The following is a 15,552-nucleotide window of genomic DNA, read 5'->3' as shown; positions in this document are numbered from 1 at the left end:
TTCACATCAGTAGTCCAGGATGATTTCGGTTCCAGCTGCTTGCCCCCGCCGGGTGAGGCTGCGGCCCAGACAGTGTAGGCGCAGTTGTTTTGGATGTTAAAGGTGAATGCATTGATGAAGGTGAAGGAGTAGAGAGCAATCTGGAGAATTATGAAGGGTAATTAAAGGAATGGCTTTAAAGTTGATGAAGCTCATGCTGCTTCAGTTGCTTCTAGGTCTGCGAGAAAATGGGCAGAGGCATTTATAGAGGCAAAGTGCTAGGTTACGTGACCATATTTGCTTGAAGTATAATCATAGTTTTTTTAATATTGACATTTTTGTTTAATATTATATAATTAATATGTGAATAAAGATCTTCTCCTGATATGAGCTTGAGTTTTTAAAAATCTTGTGACATGTGTCTTTAAGTGATAATATATAAATATAATTTTATTTTTTTATTTTTTTATTTATTAACTATCAATCACCCACATGTATTTTTGCATAAGAAGAAATCGGATCATGAGAGAATTCTAATTCTTAATATAAAGTTATGAGACTCTAATTTTTTTTACAATTATAACGTATTTTCTTTTAGAAATAAGTCATAACTTAAAAATATACATCCAGTAAAGGCAAGATGTGCTCCTCAACTAACAGATATAGGGAAAGAGATTTTTATTAATTGAGTCCCGCCGTGAAGGGACTCTAATTGGAGTTAATCAGGCTTTTGTTCAAGTGGCGAAATACGATAGCCATAGCTTTTGTTTTTGTTTTTTTGTTTTTTTCACTTAATTTGAAAATCAATACGATAGCTAGCTTGATATTGACAACGTGTCGTTTAACGGGAGCCACACTTAGTAAGGAAGTTCACTTTCACTATAGCTAATTCTTTTGAACTCTGAATGTCTAGAAAGCTCAATCCCAGCCAGAAGTTCCATTTGTTTTTGCTTTGAAATAAAGGTTCCCAAAAAGAATGAAAAAAAATGTTAATTTGATGTGATTTTTCTATTTCGGCTTCATGCCGTGGCGTCTCGAGTTTCATTCCTTGGTTCCTTGTTTTGATTTGTTTATCTAAAGATCAAACTTCCCGTGTCAAATCGAAAAACGAGATTGTGTTTATCTAATGATGTCCGATGTCTCATCAATCACACCAATCAACGGGCAAAGTTACAAATACAAAAATATATTTACTTTTAATTTCTTACGGAAATTAGAAACTAATGAATTTTTTGAGAACATTTAAAACGTAACTGAGAATTTTATTAATGTTTGCAATGTTACAGCCACCGTGGCGTAAACTGTTCTCATTATCAATAATATACAAAAGGTAAAAGGCCTCTCTCAAATCTGTTTTCCCCATTTTTTCAGGTAACAAAACGAATATGAAATCTTGGGCCCACACTAGTTCAGATATATGGGTACTGGTGGCCCAACCTAAAATTCTTAACTCACTAACCATTCCATTCCATCCAATAGCCCAATTTTTTGGGCTGAAAAAGGCCCAAGTTATTTTAACCTTTTTCACAAGTGGGATTAACAAAAACATCCGGGCAAGCCGGCCTTTTACATAACGACTTAGATAAGGGTTTAAAAAGAAAAAAGAAAAAAGAAAAAATCAAGACCTCTATGTTTTTAAAATATAAATTTAAAAAATAATAAATTTTTTTTTAAAAAACTTAAAATTATAACAACTAAACTCTCTCTTAAACTATAATTAATTAAAAACATCTTCTTGAACTAGAGAATTAGTAAAAAATTAAATTTATAAATTTTTATTTACGTTATTTTATATATTTTTATTTTATTTTAAAGTAATCATTTTTCTAATTCGTTGTCGTCAATGATTAACTCTTTAAAAGTTTACAATAATTTCAAAAAAATAATTAAAAACCTAAACCCAACCCGACAACATAACTCTTTATATTCTTCCTCATATGAACTTTTACGCTTAGAATCGAAAAAGTCCAACCAGACGACCCATCGATTCACTATCGCTGCTGTAACTGTAATCCATCGGAAGGTTTGACGGATAAGAAGAGCCAGCCACTGTTGCTGTAGTTGGGTCCCGCACATTCTTGCGGATGACAGATTAAGGACCATACTCGTTGATAGTTGACGCCGCCGTGGTCCCAAATCCAACTGACGCATGCATATGATTGATGATCAGTTCTGAAACTAAGATCAATTCATTTTGTGCTCACTGCTGCTTCAACGCTTCAGGAACCATCAATCAAATTGTCCGAATTTTTCTTTTTTCATTTTCTTGCCGAGCTATATGCTAATTTAATTAGGCTGCATGTGTTTTAATTATTTTAATAATAAAGTAATACATGTTATATTATCCAGTCCAATTTAATAATACTACTACATCAAATATTCTTCACTCACTCCAAAAATTTATCTTATCTTCAGTCGGAAAAACAAAATAATAAACTAATTAATCTTATCTAATTGAGTATTAATTATCCTGTTATATATTAAGACGGCTTCTATCAGCAATTCAATTATCATTTGTTTGGATGGATTATCGGTAGTTAATAAATATTACATACATTTCCTTAATTCATAAAACAAAAACAAACAAAAAAAAATTGCACCGAATATTACAAATGCAGCCAAAATGTTTTCGAAAGCGGCAAACACTAATTATTGTATATAGCACATGTATGTTCCCCACACGTAACGTAAGCACGAAGAGCCCTTGCCAATTAATAATGAAGGCAAACAAAACAAAATAATAATGAATCATACCTACTACTACTGCCTACTGGTCTACTGCTCTTGAGTCGTGAGAGTGAGGCAACAATTTTTTCCCTTCGACATATATAGATATATAAAAGCCCTTTTTTCATTGGACAAATCTGTGGTACCACTGTTGTATGGTACCACAGATGGATCCAATCATTAGATCTAACCCACAGTTGTCACCAGAGCTAGATCCAATGGTTGGATCCAGCTGTGGTACCATACAACTGTGACACCATAGCTGGATCCTTTTTCATTTCCTACCACTTCTTAAGGAGTGACCGAACAAGAAATTTAATTGTAAATTAAAGTTCGCCATCGATTCCAATTTCATAACAACAGCATCGCATACATATATATATATATATATATATATATATATATATATATGATCATAATGTCAATAGGATTATATAAATTGGAAATTTTACATATATCAATATCATTAAAACGTGCTTTTTGGATAACCTTATCTGGAAAATTTTAATATAATAATTGTTTAAAAAGTTTTTTGAGGAAGGAGATAGGAAAATATCTTGATCTTCCCATTGGTTTCCCACTCGATCTTCTCTTGATCCTAAGCTGTCACGTCACAACTTGGTCAAAAAGTTCACCGACTTGTGTCGTAGAATTATGGATGGGAAGAAAATGAAAAATAATCATGAGCGAGAATGACGTAGTTTTTTCGTATCTTCAAATTTAAGTACATCGTTTTCCTTTTTGTGTCACATGGAACCCTAATTTATTTTGAAATTATCAAATCGTCGAATTTGAACCGAATACAATTTTTATCTTTTAAAGTAAAGATAGTAGTTCACTGTTCACAATATTTTTATCCCAAGTACTAAGGTGCCATTAATTTTTTTTTTTTTTTTTTTGGGGTCATTGGTAGCAGGATTGCAATTAAATCTCTTCTCTATCACGGCACTTGGGTGGAATTCAAACCCCAAATTGCTATAGCATATATATATATATATATTTAAAAAGATATATATATATATATGCTATAATCAACTAGCACCCCACAGGTGGTGTTCGTCCATGAAACAATTTAGTTTGTAAAAAAATAATATTATTTATTGGTACAATACTCTAATGTAGATTACTACTTATTCACTTTAGATGTTGAAAATCGAGATATTATCTGAGACATATAGTATTAATATATAAAACTGATGATTCAATAATTGAACGTCACCTTAATATTTTGAGAAATGTAGCAACCCATTTGATAAAAGCTGCAGTATCCTTATTTTCTGAGATGGTATAAAATTGGGGATCCAAATGTTATTATATTTCAGCCGAATAACTAAATTAAATTAGTAGGCCTACTGGGGCACGGCTAGATTCGCTTTCCCAGCACCAAAACCAAAAAAAACAAAAAACCTTACTGAGAAAATTAACAAGTAACAGAAAAAGCGCGCGAACAAAACGGGAAAGTACAAAACTACCGAAACAGAACAAATTGAATAATTCTTCCCAAGACTCTGTTTTCTCTTTCTTACACTACACAATCCATAGTCAGTGTTATGTGCTTATCCACTTGATAACCCAACTGTCTCCTTGATTTTCTCAAACACGTCACTCCATTTTTCCCATTTTATAAACCCTTTCTGTATTTGTTGCTTCACTTTATTCATTTTCTTCTTTTTAATATAATCGTCGCTCTCACCTTCTTTCCCCTTCTCCTCCAATCCTTTGCCTTGCAATGGCGTCAGAGAAAAATATCCTGGTGACCGGTGGAGCTGGCTTTATTGGAACGCACTGTGCGCTTCAGCTTCTACATGGAGGGTTTAAGGTGGTGCTTATCGATAATTTACATAACTCTGTCCCTGAAGCTGTTGATAGAGTCAAGGACTTGGCGGGTCCTGAGCTCGCTAAGAAGCTCGAGTTCCATGTGGTATGTGTCTGAGATCCCGTCCTTTTTTGTAATTACTGTTTGGTTCTCGAGAAATTAGCAAATGAATGTTGTTGATGGGTTGTTTTGGTTGCAGGGTGATCTTAGGAACAAGGATGACTTGGATAAGCTTTTTTCTAGTCAAAAGTATGTTCGGGTTCATTTGATGATTTTTTTTTTTCATGATTTATATTGATCTGCATTTTGCCTTTAAAGTATATATTTACTTTGACTAGGTTTGTTTGTATTTAATTGTAAAATCAAATGCGAGAGATCAAGCATCAAAGCAAATCTTTGTACCGAGAAGTTGATATCACATTTCATTTGTAATTTTGATTTTGTATTTCGTAATGCGACAGATTTGATGCTGTGATCCATTTTGGTGCCCTTAAGGCTGTGGCAGAGAGTGTTCAACATCCTTTCCGTTATTTTGATAATAATTTGATTGGTACCATCAATCTGTATCAGGCCATGGCAAAATATAACTGTAAGAAGGTCAGCGCCAATTTTTAATATTTTATTTCTGTTTTGTAGTCCGACATTCTACTGCAATATTTTTCACTTAATTTTTTTTTTTTTTTAAAAAAAAGGCTTAAATCCATTTGAATGATTTTTTCCTGTAAGTAGATAGGAATTGACTCTTCATGATCATTTTGTTTGTAAATCCTTAACGGAGAATTCTCAGGTTTGCCGACTACTGACCCAAGGATTTTTCGCTTATTTTTTCTCCCAATAGTTGGTATTTTCATCATCCGCAACTATCTATGGACAGCCTGAAAAAATACCTTGTGTTGAGGACTTCCCGTATGGTGCTATGAATCCTTATGGACGAACTAAGGTACTGCAACTTTACTTGGGATACGCCTTCTGTTATTGAAATTGAGAGTGGTGAAATGTGTTTGCACTTTCGCTTATTCTTTCCATCTTAATAGCAATGGTGCGAAGAAATTGCTTTTGATGTTCAAAAGGCAGACCCAGAATGGAGAATAATATTACTGAGGTACTTCAATCCTGTTGGTGCTCATGAGAGTGGTAAACTCGGTGAAGATCCAAAGGGCATACCAAACAATCTCATGCCTTACATACAGCAAGTCGCCGTCGGCAGACATCCAGAGCTTAATGTTTATGGTCAGGATTATCCAACAAAGGATGGTAGTGCGGTATGTGAAATTATATGTATAATCACTTTCAGTAGTTATGTAATAGTAATTAATCATTAAAAGTTGTTAATTACAATCTGTTTGCACGAACAGGTCCGAGACTACATTCATGTAATGGACTTGGCAGATGGTCACATATGTGCTCTTAAGAAGCTCTTTACATCTGAAAATATAGGTAATCATAATTTAGCATGTCAAAATACTTGGTGCCACCTGTTAATTTTCTTGAATCTCATGTGTGCCTTTAATTTCTAAGAGCTGATTAAACAAATCTTGGGATTTAGTATAACCTTTTTCTGATAATTGGAATCAATCTGTGATTTTGGTAACAATTTGTATTGCATCTCTGTGTTTCAATCACCTATCTTCTAATAGGTTGTATAGCGTACAACCTGGGGAATGGAAAGGGCATATCCGTGCTTGAAATGGTTGCAGCATTTGAAAAGGCTTCTGGAAAGGTGATTTTCTTATCCACGCTTTTTTTAAGTTCTCCCACTCCAGTACATTCATTTGCTCAAATTTCAAGTTTTATTATAAAATAACTGCAGAAAATCCCAATCAAATTCTGTCCAAGACGGGTAGGTGATGCAACAGCTGTTTACGCTGCCACAGACAAAGCCCATAAAGAACTTGGTTGGAAGTAAGTCATTGAACCATTCTGTGTCATCATACAATCAGTAGCATTACATTTTTTTTTTTCTTTTTGTTCCAAATTTGATGATGATACTTCTTTGATATTGATGTTACATTACATTTATGATTGTGTTATCTAAAAGTACATTACGACAGCTCAAAAGCTGATAATTCTCAGTTGATAGTAACAGTGAATTACCTCAAAAATGAATTAGCAGTGGGGTTTCATTTCAGAACCATTAGTCTCTTTTGGCATATTTTTACATGGCTAATATTTGGCATGTCATTAAAATCTAACTCTGGTATTTCTTGCTGGATGACTTATTTTCCAGGCCCAAGTATGGCATTGAGGACATGTGCGCTCACCAATGGAACTGGGCGAAGAACAACCCAATGGGATACCAGACAAAAAGGACTTGAATGATCTGCTTATGAGCAGGAAATAGAAGTTAAAATAACTTCTCAGTTCACACAGAGGTTCAGGACATCTTCAGTGCAGACTCTTTTATTGTTTATGAATTGACTTAAATGACTAGTCATTTTCTTTTATTCTTTTTTTGTCCCACTATTTTTTTTCTTCTATAGGGGTAAGGGCCTATTGGACGATGTACGTATTATCGTTCCCTTTAAATATAAATAAATTAAGCTTCCCATTTCTCACCAAGTAACATGAGTACAAAAATGTTCAAAGAATGCGGTTGGTCAAACACGTAATGTTTGGATGAATTTGAAACTCTAGCTTTCTGTTCTGTTCTGCACTTCAAATGCCTTTTAAACATTAAAGCAGAACACTTTCAGCAGCCTCAGCCATTTGAAGCGTGAGCAAGTGGCATAATATATTTGTATGCGTTTATGTCAGGTCGAAGAAGATGACCTACCTCTAGACATTGTTATCGGACCAAATAAGCCTGAGTATCTTATTGCTGTTGGTTAAATTATTGCTTGCAGCAGACAAATTATATAAAGATTACAAACATTGACTAAAAGAGAGTTGAAATGTCAATTTCTCTTGCCATCACCTTCCTCGTTATTTTAATTAAACAATCAACAAGATGCACAATCTCATCTCTATTTGCTTATGAGAGCTTAACCACCACCAGGCAGAAGAGAAATTGCATGGAAAAGCATCCCTTGGTTTCCATGCTATCGTGGCTTCACATGATTGGACTTTCCGAAGCTTATTTCAGAAATTTTATTAATTTTATAGAGTCAAACTAATTATATTAATAAGAACAGGGCTTGGTTGTAGCTCCACAAGTAATACCAACTATGTTCTGAAGAGGCTCATTGTAGTAAACAAGCAAGTTTTTCTCAAGAGAGGGCCCCAGTTTCATCCGGAGCAGGTTTAGGAGACGTTCATCTGAAGAAGGCAGCAGTTGAGGGAAAATGAAACAAGAAAGAGATGTTTTGGTGATTGCTTGTGCACCAATGGCCAGTGCCTCGCCTGCAGCAGCAGCCGTGTCCACTGTTTCGCCAGTGATAGCTAGTTCTTTGACTCCACAACAAACGTTTCCAACTCCATCACCTTTCTCTTTTTCAGTTGCCTCTACAAGGTGGAGCTCCAGACCTTCCATTCATTTTTCCAATCTTTTTCTTAGGTTCTTGGCACTTGTGTTCTGCTTTGTCTCTGCTCTCTCACTGGCTGCTCCATCGCCCAAGAAAAAAGGCCAGCAACCTTCTAGCTTCACTGGGTATCCAGAATTAGTGTAAGCCTAAGGCTAATTGAGAAGATGTTACAAGTGTTGCATAAAGTTGTTAATTACATGTAAGATTATCACACTAGTTCTTGTAGCTTTTGATTTTTTGATGTCCTGCTTGTCTTCGTGTAGTTACTCCTTCACTGTAGACATCTTGGCTTTTGCATACTCATCTTTCCAGCTCTTTAAAGGTATCTGTGACATTGCTCACAGAGGCATTATTATACCAGACAAGATTTCTGACTACATTAGCTTCATCCTGGATCAGGTGGGCGTGGCTCACCTCCATTTTATCTTATTCTGTGTTCTTTTTACGTTTTGCTTATTTCAGAAAATTCATCTTTGGGAAGGCTAATTGGCTGCTACAATGTGACAGTTGATGGGCTACCTTCTCATTTCGTCTTCTTCAGTGGCAATACCAGTCATTCAGGATATTGACCAAATGCATTCACTCTGGAAGGCAGCTATCGTCTCTACCTGCATGTCCTTTGTAACTTTTGTCGTCATTGTATCTTGTACTCTTCTATCAGGCTACAAGCTCTGCAAGAGAATCATCTGGTGATGCATCACGTTGCTTGTGTGCAAATAGGCGTGTTTGCATACTTTCTGAAACAGCTCTGCTTCAAAAGGCTAATAATAAGAAATGAAGAATATTGGATATCAAATCTTCTTCTTTCCTTTTTAATTCTCCTTGTACAGAGATCTCGTGTAATCTGTATCTAGAATAATTAGGTGTTGGACTCAAACAACTTTGACTGGTATCTTTTGTTCATTGTCACTCCATGCAAGATCAATTTACTTCAGATCAAATATTAAGGTAAATGGCCAAAGGAAAGCGACAGTAGCAGATTTTGGTTCTTTGTAACGTGGTTAAAATTATAAACTCCCATGATAGAACAGCCACATTTACTGTAATCACATTTCAGGCTGCATATGATTGCTACTACTTAGCTTCATAGAGTTTCAAATTTATCGCAGAAAGATGTATCAAATTTTCCTAACAAATGCTTCATCATTACAATCACTAATCGAAGTAGATAATAGGCCCTAATACATTATTTTAACATAAGTTGTGGGAGACATAATCAGGGAACCTGTCTCAGTCAGCTCTTCAACAATAAGATGTAAAAGAAGAGACAAATTATCACCTGACAGCTTCTAATGTTTTTTCTTCTTCTTTGCCTATAACAAGCCTGCCCTCGGTGAACTCACAAGCCTGAATTGGAACCGCAAGCTGCTTTTGCATCTTCTTTACAACAAATACTTCTGGTTCCTCACATATGGATACCACAGTGCCCCTCCTGCCTAGACGACCTGTTCGACCAGCTCGATGAGCATAGTGAATTGAGTCTGTAGGTAAGTCTAAATTTACCACAAGATCACACTCAGCCACATCCAATCCCCTTGCTGAAAGTTCATTTGTCACCAGAACTCTCACCTCCCCATTCTTAAATTTCTTCAAAGTTGTTGATCTAGCTAGCTTACCAAGATCCCCATGCAGCTCAGCTGCTTTCATCCCACGTGCTTCCAGCTTGAACACAGCATCTTTCAGCTGCCTAGTATTGTTCATGAACGCTATCACGGTCTGGGCATCAAGTGCATGAACGCATCTTCTCAATGTATCAACCTTATGTTGCAACTTTGTGACACAATAGTAGTGTTTCAATGCGGGAGGCAGGCTCTGGTCTGCTTGCTTAGCCTGCAAATTTGAGTTTGAGCTTGAACCAGACATAGGCCCCGACAAATTTCCCGGTCCAGTGGCAGGCATCGATTCAAGTGGGATAACATTTTTTGCTTGAACAAGAAGAGGGTCGTGTCCCCAGCTCCTAGCTGCTCTTATCACTGAAAATGGCACTGTGGCAGATACCATAATAGTCTGCCTCTCAGCCCGCGTGGCAAGCGCACTTTTTGGTTCTCGTGGGTTTGCTCCTGATCTCCTCCCTACATGTTCCACTATCCGGTGCATGGCCTCACGGAAATTAAATGAAAGAAGCTCATCAATTTCATCCAAGACCAAGAAACGACAACCATGGGTGTGAAGTTTCCCAGCTGCACTAATCTCAGCAATACGGCCAGGTGTCCCAACAACAATTGCTGGCTTGTTTTTCCTAAGTGCTTCTTCCTGCCTTGATCGATTTGCACCCCCTACTAGTTGCTGAACCGCTTTCTTGTCTGAAGGTCCTAGCAGCTTCTTGATCTCCCTCACAATTTGCATTCCTAGCTCTCTGGAAGGAGCCACAATTACTGCTTCAATATCTGTTTTCTTTCCAGATTCACCATTGCCATTAGAAGATTTATCCTTAAGTGGACCTACTTTGGACAGTATGGGAAGGAGATACGCCAATGTCTTCCCCGAACCTGTGTACGACTGAATCACAACATCATGGTTCTTGAGAATTGAAGGAATAGCTGCAGACTGAACTTCAGTTGGGACATTAAAGCCTTCTCTCTCTAACCTTTCTAACAATAAAGGTGGGAGTCCAAGCTCCAAAAATGAGTTTGCAGCAAAAGGAGCTGACTCAATCTCAAGGGATTTCTTTACCCCAGCGGCTTTGATCCCATCACTTCTAACAGCCTTCACCTTAGCTTTGGGGATTTCAATAGGAGGACTATGTTTCTTAGGTTTGTTTGATTTATTCTTGTTTGTGGACTCAAACTCACTCTTGTATCCAAGGCTTGCAAGAGTAAGGGGTCCATGATGTTGACCAACTTGACTAAGGAAACGTACGCCATTGTGGCACCAAGGCATCCTAGAAACACATGAAAACTTATGCAATGGTAGTGACTCTCCCACAAGTAGGAGCAGCCGTGTTGAAACCAGCGCTGGCATCTTCAGTAGATTTCTTTTGAAATTGATAAGTTTACCTTTTTACAATAGCACACTCTGGTAGAATGGGAAAATCATTGGCAAGTGAAGAGCTATTGAAATATAAAGTGCTATGTTTTTCTCAAGCTGCAATAACGAATGCATTAAAACAATTAGAATTACAGTAATGGAAACTTTGTAGGTATCCTATAGCTTCTATGCTTGTGAAACTAAACAATTGCTAGCAAGTTACAGATTGATAACGGTACAAAGTGACTTTTATTATCAACTTTTAGTAACACTGACCATTTATGGAACAAAAAAGCTCAACCATATTGATAATGTTCATCTGTAATAGAAAATTTCAGCAGCTTTCTTGACATTTTTCAAAAAATTTCAGCACGATGATATAGCGAATCAATACTAATATTTGCAAAACACAACCATATATATGGAAATAGAAACAGAAAGTCATTTCTACACTACTTTGAAATTCCAAAATAAAAATTCATTAGTCTTTATACAATCATATCCTCGCGAAAGACCTTTACTTTCAAATGTTTTATATCATCACATATATCTAAGATATAAACATTGTCAAATTGTCTGAGGCATTTTCGCAAACAGTAGGAGGGCTTCCGCATCGACAAATAAAAACGCCGAATTTGCCTGTTCCTAACTAACACATACAAATTGGAGCGAAAAGAACTCGCAGTTAGAAATGATAAAACTGTTCCACGTTCATAAGAGAAAGAAACAAACGAACCCAATTTATGTCGTTGCTCGTGGTGCCTTATGAACAGGAAACTGAAGTGGGATGAATAGTTTGCTTTTCCTAATTTAAACCCGACGCCAACGGTAGGGATTGATAGAAAACGACATCGTAAATGCTTACTGAATCAACAAAAAACGCAGCGTTTCTTACGAAATATGAAGAGAACAATATGTGGACCCCACTCCCCCCGGGCCCCCTCTCTCTCTTATTCTGTTATCTAATCTCTAGTTCTAAAATCAAAAGGGAAATAAAAAGATACTTAAAATTTTCAGTTTCCTTCAATTATACAAATTACACAAATTGCTTTTTCTAATAAAAACGATCAATAAAAGAGGTTTCAGATATCACTTAATTAATAAAAATATCCAACTAATTTTATGTTCCAGAATTTTGACCTGCCAGCAGATGAGGCCAACTTGCATTGGCATCTATGTACTTGTATTTTGTCAGACGGCACAGTCTCTCGGTTTCTTACAAGAACAAGAAAAGTATATGGTTTGTCTGGATCATATAAAGGAATAAAAACAATGTGCTAATAGCAGTTTGTTACGGTACCCAGTTTTTCTTTTTTATCTCAATTACGTGCTCTGTCCATTTACCGATCGATTACGGGCCACTGAATTTCATTTTCTGCCTATTTTGCAGCTCCCTCTGTTTCCCAAGGTATAATTTCTTTCCAACTGCTATATTCTAATTGAACGTAAAGATTATTAATTAATTTTTCTGTTTCAATTGTTGAGAATTTAACTAGGAGTTCATTCATTCATTTTCTGCCAAATCGGATCAACTTTGGTAAGGTCTCAGCAGCATCTCCTAGTCGTTCAAGGCCAACAACCATCATCACTTGAACAAAATGATCAAGTAATTTTCACATACGTACTACCCTTTTCTTTATTTTTCGATTTATCACTTCTCTTGGCTTCTGCTTGAAGCCGTTGATCAATTATTATCTCTGAGCCCGTTAATTTGTTTCTTCGGCCGCCAAATATATGTGGGAACTGGGTATCTGGGATATCAGAGTAGGGTGATGGGGTGCTGTTATGAACAAATTGTGGTATCAAACAAGCATCGATTTACATTGTTCTTTGACGGTTCATCATGTCCAAAGAGAATTGAGGACACCGATGAAGCAATTTTGATATTCTTTTAAGAAACAAGTGATCGGCGTATGAGCCCGGGGGAATATATGCTTTTGGTATCATTGGTTATTAGACTTTAGTTTTTAGCGATATAATGAAACTGTGAAGTGACCCTCCGTTTAAATTGCTGGTGACGAGAGTCTGACAGTTGCTTTGCTTTTGGTTTGATGTACTATTCCCTTGCATTCAAGATTCCCTTCAAAAAGAAAGAACAATGGTTTAATAATGAATAAAAAAACTAGAACAAATCATGACGAACTGGAATCACTATTCTTTAATCTTTTCATTTTTTTTACTTTAAATGACAAATTTGTACTGAATGAAAATCATAAGGTATCCCATGTGGAAGGTGAGCCGTTAAACCGTTGAAATGTAATGGGGTTAGCAGTGAAGCAAAGATTTCTTCATTCATATTCATAGCTGAGTTTACTAAAAGACACAGTATGAATTTTTCAAAATATTTTTATCTACATTAATGAATGATGAGGTGAGAAGATGGTTAATAAAGTAGCATTTGGTATCATTTTTTTCTTGTTGATTTGATGTTTGATTGCTTGGGAGGCCTAATCGGTAATTAAACACAAGTTAACCAGATTTTAATGTTATCCATTGATACCATTTCTTTGGGTGCAGGGGACGAGTACGTTGGGATGAAGCTAATCTTAATGAGATTGAGGCCGATAAACCTGTTAGGGAAAAAATACTTGAACCCAAGACGCCGTATCACCCTATGGTGGATGATGATGGTAATTAATTAGGAGAAGAACGCATCAGCCACCAGCTGTTTTTTATTCTGAAGTTTGACAAAACAAATTGACTATTATGTCTGTTATTGATGATTGTCTTAGGTTTCCCTTCCCCTGCACTGGATTCATCTGATAGCAGTAGCTACGCCTACGCTGCACATGCCGAAGCCATAAGAAGTGCATTAAACAAAGTGGCTATAAGTGAAAAGCACTCTAGGCCATTTGCGGGATCATCATCATCATCTGAGGATGAGGCCGATGAAGGTTCTAAAACTTCATTATGGTATGCAATGTTCAATCATTTGCGAAGCTAACCATTATCTGTTTTCATTTTAATTTTCAGGGGATGTCAGAGAAAGGCGTGCTGTGAACTTCGAAGACCACAGGAGAGCACATTACGACGAGTTCAGGAGAGTAAAAGAACTGCAGAAAAAGGCTAATAATTCCTTGCTGGGTGACGAAGACGATTACTCCGACAATGAGGCGGGATGTAACTCATCACCTTCTCTTAGCATTGGCATTAGAGATATAGATATCCATAGCGACGATGAAATTTTGAAAACAATATACATCCAGGGAAATTAGTGAAGAGACTCCCCCTCAAAAGCCCATAATAAAATAAGACGAATGTAAAGACAGGGTCACGGCTCTGTGTTGCTGTATATATATAATGACAACGTACGTAATTAAATTAACAGTAACCAACAAAGAATGTGTTGCCAAGGTAGAAAACTTGTTACGCAACATAGAAACTTATGCTTGTCCGGGCTTGTTTGTATATTATTGATACTGTAAAAGCATTTTCTTTATTTCTGAGATATGAATGATTAGATTAGAAACCTTGTGTTTGGTTGCCAACAGTGGGCCCCGGGCAACATGCGCGATTAGTTATTAACTCAAGCCTAAGGCCAAACGAAAAGAAGCAATTTTGGCATATGCTTCAGCCAAATTCAATGCGGTGAGGTGATGTGGTTTATGCAAAAGTCCACCGATTCAATTTTTATTTCAGGATGCTTTCATCATACGTCGGACGGTAGAATATAGGGAGCTGATCAAATCAAAGTCGACATAATTGGATAAATGAATGGATTATGTATGCGGGCAATAAATTCAATTTTTTTTAAAAAAATTTGATTCGTCGTCAACGTGCCGTGTCATTAGTCTTTAGACTGGTCTACAGCAGCAGCCATCGAAAAAAGTTGTAAAATTTTCTAAAATAGGTAGGACTTGGCATGGCTCACACAGTTCATGCGTACATATGGTGGGCTAAAAAAGGGGTAGTGGGCATGATATGAGTGAACTCATTAGATGGACGGAAAAGTTTGAAGGTGAATCATCATGTTTGTTGTGTGTGTGTGTGTGTGGGTGGGTGCGTGTGTTATTATTAGTATTATTATTTGCACTTGCGTGACAAACTATACCGATATAAAAACTTAGATTCATCCTTCTATTTCATTAATTTGTCCATAAATGCAGTCTCTTCATCTGTTTTTAACTCACATAAACTGATAACGTTTTCAATCGAACAAAAATGGATAATTTTATTAGAATCGAATTGTTTCAGTTCAATTAAACAATGAGTGGCACACAATTATTTACATCTTTATATAATATTAATCGTCTCTTTAGATATATTCGATATTCAACATTTGATTTTCATTTATGTAGTTTTGATACGATTCTTATAATTACATTAATCAAATTAAATCCAATCATAAATTGAATTAATAATAAAATATAATTAACAAGAATTTTAACCCATATATATATATATATATTTAATTCATAAAATCTTCTTGCGCCTTCTCGAACTGACTTGCCTCTTTAATCACTCCCACAATCATCCTATCATTTATTTATCCACCATGAATAATATCATAAATTGGTAAAATGAAAAGTCTTAACAACCAAAATTACCACGAGGCAGGAAAAGAGGCCCGAGGAATTACGGCGACGATATCTCCCATGCGGG

The 15,552-nt window shown here is 36.2% G+C and overlaps 4 protein-coding genes across 8 annotated transcripts; 3 read left to right on the top strand and 1 right to left on the bottom strand.

Annotated features, from left to right (window-relative positions):
* The first annotated feature begins 4,275 nt into the window (after positions 1–4,275).
* On the top strand, positions 4,276–7,081 carry LOC102621116 (bifunctional UDP-glucose 4-epimerase and UDP-xylose 4-epimerase 1-like). Its single transcript, XM_006477369.4, has 9 exons — positions 4,276–4,627; positions 4,722–4,771; positions 4,984–5,119; positions 5,361–5,462; positions 5,557–5,784; positions 5,878–5,959; positions 6,160–6,242; positions 6,333–6,424; positions 6,750–7,081. The coding sequence occupies exons 1-9, from the start codon at positions 4,436–4,438 to the stop codon at positions 6,835–6,837; spliced, it is 1,053 nt and encodes a 350-aa protein (XP_006477432.2). The 5' UTR covers positions 4,276–4,435; the 3' UTR covers positions 6,838–7,081.
* Positions 7,082–7,227: 146 nt separating this feature from the next.
* On the top strand, positions 7,228–8,779 carry LOC102620357 (CASP-like protein 4A4). The gene is made up of 3 exons (XM_006477366.4): positions 7,228–8,123; positions 8,247–8,382; positions 8,491–8,779. The coding sequence occupies exons 1-3, from the start codon at positions 7,804–7,806 to the stop codon at positions 8,674–8,676; spliced, it is 642 nt and encodes a 213-aa protein (XP_006477429.1). The 5' UTR covers positions 7,228–7,803; the 3' UTR covers positions 8,677–8,779.
* Positions 8,780–9,042: 263 nt separating this feature from the next.
* LOC102620822 (DEAD-box ATP-dependent RNA helicase 47A) lies at positions 9,043–12,113 on the bottom strand. 3 transcript variants are annotated; one of them, XM_052437074.1, is made up of 3 exons: positions 11,687–11,929; positions 10,980–11,067; positions 9,043–10,864 (listed from the first exon to the last, which is right to left on the bottom strand). In XM_052437074.1, exon 3 carries the CDS (start codon positions 10,861–10,863, stop codon positions 9,259–9,261), a length of 1,605 nt encoding a protein of 534 aa, XP_052293034.1. In that variant the 5' UTR covers position 10,864; positions 10,980–11,067; positions 11,687–11,929; the 3' UTR covers positions 9,043–9,258. The 3 variants fall into 3 exon arrangements, with proteins under 3 accessions (XP_052293034.1, XP_052293033.1, XP_006477431.2); XM_052437073.1 differs by lacking the exon at positions 11,687–11,929 and adding an exon at positions 12,091–12,113 and having other exon boundaries at positions 9,043–11,067; XM_006477368.4 differs by having other exon boundaries at positions 9,043–11,067; positions 11,687–11,927.
* Positions 12,110–14,396, top strand: LOC102619887 (protein phosphatase inhibitor 2-like). Of its 3 annotated transcripts, none has more exons than XM_025098543.2 (6): positions 12,110–12,246; positions 12,341–12,358; positions 12,447–12,556; positions 13,468–13,580; positions 13,683–13,844; positions 13,924–14,396. In XM_025098543.2, the coding sequence occupies exons 3-6, from the start codon at positions 12,549–12,551 to the stop codon at positions 14,163–14,165; spliced, it is 525 nt and encodes a 174-aa protein (XP_024954311.2). In that variant the 5' UTR covers positions 12,110–12,246; positions 12,341–12,358; positions 12,447–12,548; the 3' UTR covers positions 14,166–14,396. The 3 variants fall into 3 exon arrangements, with proteins under 3 accessions (XP_024954311.2, XP_024954312.2, XP_024954313.2); XM_025098545.2 differs by having other exon boundaries at positions 12,147–12,246; positions 12,436–12,556; XM_025098544.2 differs by having other exon boundaries at positions 12,125–12,358; positions 12,436–12,556.
* The last annotated feature ends 1,156 nt before the right edge of the window (positions 14,397–15,552 follow it).

This window comes from Citrus sinensis, chromosome 3 (genome assembly GCF_022201045.2).
Source record: "Citrus sinensis cultivar Valencia sweet orange chromosome 3, DVS_A1.0, whole genome shotgun sequence".
NCBI lineage: Eukaryota > Viridiplantae > Streptophyta > Magnoliopsida > Sapindales > Rutaceae > Citrus > Citrus sinensis.
This window is presented reverse-complemented; position numbering and strand designations above follow the sequence as displayed.

What these genes read in the sequence shown, in the direction of transcription:
- LOC102619887 (XM_025098543.2), top strand. An exon ending in CCCTATGGTGGATGATGATG is followed by an intron (nt 13,581 to 13,682) that starts GTAATTAATTAG and finishes TGATTGTCTTAG; the next exon opens with GTTTCCCTTCCCCTGCACTG. An exon ending in TGAGGATGAGGCCGATGAAG is followed by an intron (nt 13,845 to 13,923) that starts GTTCTAAAACTT and finishes TTTAATTTTCAG; the next exon opens with GGGATGTCAGAGAAAGGCGT.
- LOC102620822 (XM_052437073.1), bottom strand. Translation starts at nt 10,944, where the DNA reads ATGCCAGCGCTGGTTTCAACACGGCTGCTCCTACTTGTGGGAGAGTCA.
- LOC102621116 (XM_006477369.4), top strand. Translation starts at nt 4,436, where the DNA reads ATGGCGTCAGAGAAAAATATCCTGGTGACCGGTGGAGCTGGCTTTATT. An exon ending in AAGCTTTTTTCTAGTCAAAA is followed by an intron (nt 4,772 to 4,983) that starts GTATGTTCGGGT and finishes GTAATGCGACAG; the next exon opens with ATTTGATGCTGTGATCCATT. An exon ending in CAACAAAGGATGGTAGTGCG is followed by an intron (nt 5,785 to 5,877) that starts GTATGTGAAATT and finishes TTGCACGAACAG; the next exon opens with GTCCGAGACTACATTCATGT.
- LOC102620357 (XM_006477366.4), top strand. Translation starts at nt 7,804, where the DNA reads ATGAAACAAGAAAGAGATGTTTTGGTGATTGCTTGTGCACCAATGGCC. An exon ending in ACTGGGTATCCAGAATTAGT is followed by an intron (nt 8,124 to 8,246) that starts GTAAGCCTAAGG and finishes GTCTTCGTGTAG; the next exon opens with TTACTCCTTCACTGTAGACA. An exon ending in TTAGCTTCATCCTGGATCAG is followed by an intron (nt 8,383 to 8,490) that starts GTGGGCGTGGCT and finishes ACAATGTGACAG; the next exon opens with TTGATGGGCTACCTTCTCAT.